The sequence below is a fragment of the Helianthus annuus genome, chromosome 8, assembly GCF_002127325.2.
Source record: "Helianthus annuus cultivar XRQ/B chromosome 8, HanXRQr2.0-SUNRISE, whole genome shotgun sequence".
In the NCBI taxonomy this organism is placed as follows: domain Eukaryota; kingdom Viridiplantae; phylum Streptophyta; class Magnoliopsida; order Asterales; family Asteraceae; genus Helianthus; species Helianthus annuus.
In genome coordinates, this window is record NC_035440.2 from 129,280,128 (window position 1) to 129,284,991 (window position 4,864).

The 4,864-nt window shown below is 39.1% G+C and overlaps 1 protein-coding gene across 1 annotated transcript; it reads left to right on the top strand.

Annotated features, from left to right (window-relative positions):
- Positions 1-305: 305 nt before the first annotated feature.
- On the top strand, positions 306-4,112 carry LOC110873738 (TORTIFOLIA1-like protein 4). Its single transcript, XM_022122738.2, has 4 exons — positions 306-1,413; positions 1,516-1,621; positions 2,119-2,501; positions 3,617-4,112. The coding sequence occupies exons 1-4, from the start codon at positions 595-597 to the stop codon at positions 3,941-3,943; spliced, it is 1,635 nt and encodes a 544-aa protein (XP_021978430.1). The 5' UTR covers positions 306-594; the 3' UTR covers positions 3,944-4,112.
- Positions 4,113-4,864: the final 752 nt, after the last annotated feature.

Sequence of the window (4,864 nt, forward strand, 5' to 3'; positions counted from 1 at the left end):
ATCGAAAAACTTGATCTATACCTAAACCCGAACCATACTCGACCAATACCCGAACCCAACCTGGACCCGAAATTAAGGTATTCTAATACCTGGGTATTGAAAACGAGAACCCAAACCCTACCCGAATCTAGGTACACAGGGTATAGATTTTCTAGCCAAAACCTGAACCCGATCTAAATATACAAATACCCGAAAAGTAAAAACCCTCACGAACCCAAGTATTAGAAAAAACCCGGTTTGTACACCTCTAACTGGATTACGGACACCCTACTAGTACTAGTAGTAGAAATAAATAAACAAAAATTAATAATCGAGTTAAAAGAAAAAAGAATAACAAAAAGGTAAAGTACTACCGACGTTTCAGGGTTTCTGCCAATTAAAGTCTCATTCCCTTCCCTCAGAGAACAACAAATACATTATAATATCTTCAGAACCAGCACCTCAGTCATCGTCTCCGGCAATGCTGCCGGAATTTACAGACAAGCCACCACCACCACCACCGTCACTGTAAACAACATCATATACTTCAGAACCAGAGCAGCACCACCACCACCACCACCACCGTCACTGTAAACAACCTCCGTTACTTCCACAATGTCACTAGCCAAACACACTCCGAGCAAACACACTCCGAGATCACCACCAGATTTCAAACATCGAGTCCTCACCTGCCTCAACAAACTTTCCGACCGCGACACACACTCCGCCGCCGCAACGGAGCTCGAATCCATCGCAAAAACTCTAAATCACGACTCAATTTCACCCTTTCTGTCTTCAATCTCCACCACAAACTCTTCTGACAAATCTCCGGTCCGTAAACAATGCATTCGCTTAATTTCCACCTTATCCGAAACCCACGGCAACATATTATCACCTCACTTATCAAAACTCCTCTCCGCCGTCGTCCGCCGGTTACGTGATCCAGACACCGTCGTCCGTACCGCCTGCGTCGCCGCCACCGCCTCCATCGCTGCTCACGTCACCAAACCGCCGTTCATATCCGTTGCGAAACCGTTTGTTGACGCGTTAGTTACCGAGCAGGATCTGAACGCTCAGATCGGCGCAGCTCTGTGTCTGGCGTCGGCTATAAACGGCGCGCCGGAGCCGGACACGGCTTACTTGAGGCGGTTGTTGCCCAAGGTTGAGAAGTTGTTGAAGAGTAATTGTTTTAAGGCGAAGGCTGCATTGCTGAGGGTGGTTGTTAGTATTGTTAGAGTCGGTGCGGCTTCCGGTCCGGTCATTGTGAAGAGTTTGGTGGAGATTACGACGGATTTTGTGGTCAAAAGTGAGGATTGGGCGGTGAGGAAGGGTGCAGCTGAGGTGTTGGAAGTGTTGGCTGTTGTGGAGAAGGATTTGTTGCCGGAGTATAAGGCGTCGTGTTTGAAGACATTCGAGGCGAAGAAGTTTGATAAGGTGTGAGAGTTAATTGAGTTGCGTACTTGCGTTTGGTTGGTTAAATGTTTGTTGTTGTTGTTATCATTTATATGAATTGGATTGGTTATTGTGTATGTGCAGGTGAAAGGTGTGAGGGAGACGATGAATCAGATGATCGAAGCTTGGAATGCGGTTTTGGATGTGCCGGAGGAGGTGTTACAACAGCAGGAATCACATTCTTCTAAAGGTATGAAGATTTCTCGCATTTCTAGTGGATATTTAGTATTGCAAAACAATTGATACGATGCTTGGATTCGCATATCTTACTTTCGTATATTCGTTAATTAAGTTGAATTGCAGATCTACTCGCACGCTAGCAGCAGTATTAGATGTTTTTATTGCATATAGATTTAGTAAAGATACTCAAATCCGCCGCTAGGAACTTGAGTATATAGTTTGTGTGGAATGTTCTAAACAAAATTTGATTTTTTAATCAAATAGTATTAGGGGCTGTTTGTTTACCTCTTAATGAGGCTCTTAATGGTTCAGACCTCTTTCTGGTTCAGCACTTAATGGTTCAGACTGTTTGTTTCACGAGCAGATGTCTGAATGATTCAGACATTTGCCTCTGAATGGTTAAGATATTTGCCTCTGAATGGTTAAAACCTCTGAATCTGAATGATATGATTCTCTTAATTTTCCGGAATGATATGATTTCTGATGTTGTGTGATATGATATGGCAGAAGAAGAAGCTGAGATACAAAATCCACCTCAAATAACAAAGCGAACCGTGCCCTCCGGTTCCGGTTCCGCCACCAGCAGGAAAACTGGTCCAGCAATGTTCCGTAAGCTGGATCGCAAGAAGCCTAATGATCAGAAACTTAACACTACCGAGGGTCAACACAGCAAACAAAGATCTTTAAAACAAGAAACAAAACGGGCCCTTTTCAGCGAAATAACTGATGAGAAGATACCCGAATCTCAATCTCATGAAGATATGGAACGTTCCGGAATTGCAGGAAGTTTGAATATCGATTCGGTTCACCAGGATGAGGACATGTCTTTGATTCGCAATCAACTTGTTCAAATCGAAACCCAACAGTCCAACTTGTTTGATCTCCTCGAGGTAATTTTAAACAATATTTGCCCCAAAATTACAACCTACTTTAATGACATTATTGACCCTATCTTATCTAACACATGGTCAACACCCAACAACATGTTATTTGGTAACCAATAACTTAATAATGTGGGGCTTTGATAATAAGTGTACCTTCCCACCAACTGGTTTAGGTCCAACCAACACTACTAAAGTATCCACATTCAAAGGTGGGTGTCATCTTCCCCAACCCTCCTATCTTTGACTACGTGATTCCTTCACATCAGTTTTTTCTTATGTATCTTCCTATTCCATCCTTAACATGGAAATGCTGGTTTTTATTTATCCCTAAAATCCCTCAACCTTTTTATTAGATAAAAAAATTTAAATAAATAATATTAGCAATAAAATATACAACGTTTAAATTAAATGAGGTATATAACTAAACTACACTCTGTAGTTGAATAAAATCATTTTTATCCTATCATAATGTATATTTCCCAATGATTGAAATTCTGTCCTGATATTATTATATCTCATTATAATATTTGCAATCTTGTGAATTAATATTAAAAGAACCTAAAATAGTTAGATAGCCTAAAATAATTAGAGAATCTGAAATGAATTGAAATTAAAAGAACCTAAAATTGATAGAGAACCTAAAATGAATTAATAATAATTCACCCACTACACTTTCCATTTGGGAGTTGATTAGTCAACAAAAGAAAAGTAATAAACATCCTATGGTACACACAACGGCACAGCCACACCGCAATCGGTGGGGCAGTGACTACGCGGATACCGCCTTGCCACATTACCATATCGCACCCCGTGCCCTCTTAGTAAGACATAATAAAACTATATACTTATTTATGTATAGATACCCATAGTCGAGTAAATGAGCTCGAGCCTGAGCTTAAAATATCGAGTATTCGAGAATGAGTTGCATGACTAAGGTGCTAGCTTATACAGGCCTATTATTTGTATAATTTTTATTTGATGTATAATGTATACAGTTACGACTATTTAATTACGTAACACAAAATGTAACACTAACACCTCTGATTTTCAATGGCGACTTCTCACATACATACAGTTACGATTATTTATTTGATGTAAAATGTAACACTATCCATTTACAGAAATATATCGGGAGCTCACAGGACGGGATGCGATCACTGGAGTCTCGTGTGCGCGGTCTAGAGTCAACTCTGGATGAGATTTCTTATGATTTGGCAAAGTCAACCGGACAGGGGTCGAACCCTAAACCGACCTTATGCTGCAGGTTACCAGGTGCAGATCTTTTGAGCTCTAAACTCTGGAAGAAATCAGAAATTCAACCTTCAAACACGCGATATGCTTCATCATCATCATCATCTTCTGTCAAGAAGACGAATCATGGATCATATAACGTTGGTGGTGGTAGCGGGTTAATCAAGAACCCGTTGGCTGAGGTGCGCCAGATGTGACTGGTCTAATTAAGTTTAAAAAGAGGTTGTTGCTATTTGTGTTTCCAAGGGTAGGTTTTGTGTATAGAAGAAAATGTGGCCTTCCCTCATTTGTGTTGTATGGCTCTCTTCCGCTTTGAATTGTGGTGATGATTAGTAATTTAAAGATTGAATGATTTTATGAATGTTTTAGACTTCTTTCTATATGTAGATAGAGACGGTGAACCGTGTTGTGTTTTGTTATAGGACCCGTTTAACACAACTAGTGAACCCAAACATGACATGTATAACCCACACGGGTCACGGATATCAGGATATGTAATATAATGCTTAATAAGCGGATAATGACAGGACACGCTTAAATGAGTCACTAAACAAAATTTGGGGAAAATATATTAATACGATAAGATAAAAGTTATTAAAACTTACTATCATTGTTTAGTTATAATTTATTTATAAAACTATTAAGCAATGCTGTATTGATAAATGAGTCATGTCAAACTATAAATGTTATGCGTGTCACACAATTTATGACTCAGACTAGGGTTGTAAACGAACCGAACGAACACGAACAAGGCCATGTTTGTGTTCGTTCGTTAAGAAAATTCACATGTTCGCGAACTGTTCACGAACGCATACTGAACATAACTTTATGTTCGTGTTCGTTCGTTAAGGAAATTCAGTTGTTCACAAACAGTTCGTGAACACTGGTCTTGAACACAAACAAACGCAAACGAACATTTAACTTGAAAATAAAAACATCGTTATCCTTAAACACTGGATATAACTAATTTAGACATAATTATTCCCAAAAATGTCTTAGTATGTCTAAATTTTAGCTACTTAGAAAAAAATAGGATTTCAAGTTTTCAATATGTTTAGATAAAAGGTTTATTATTTATTATTTTTTTGATATAATCAAACGAACACGAACGAACATAT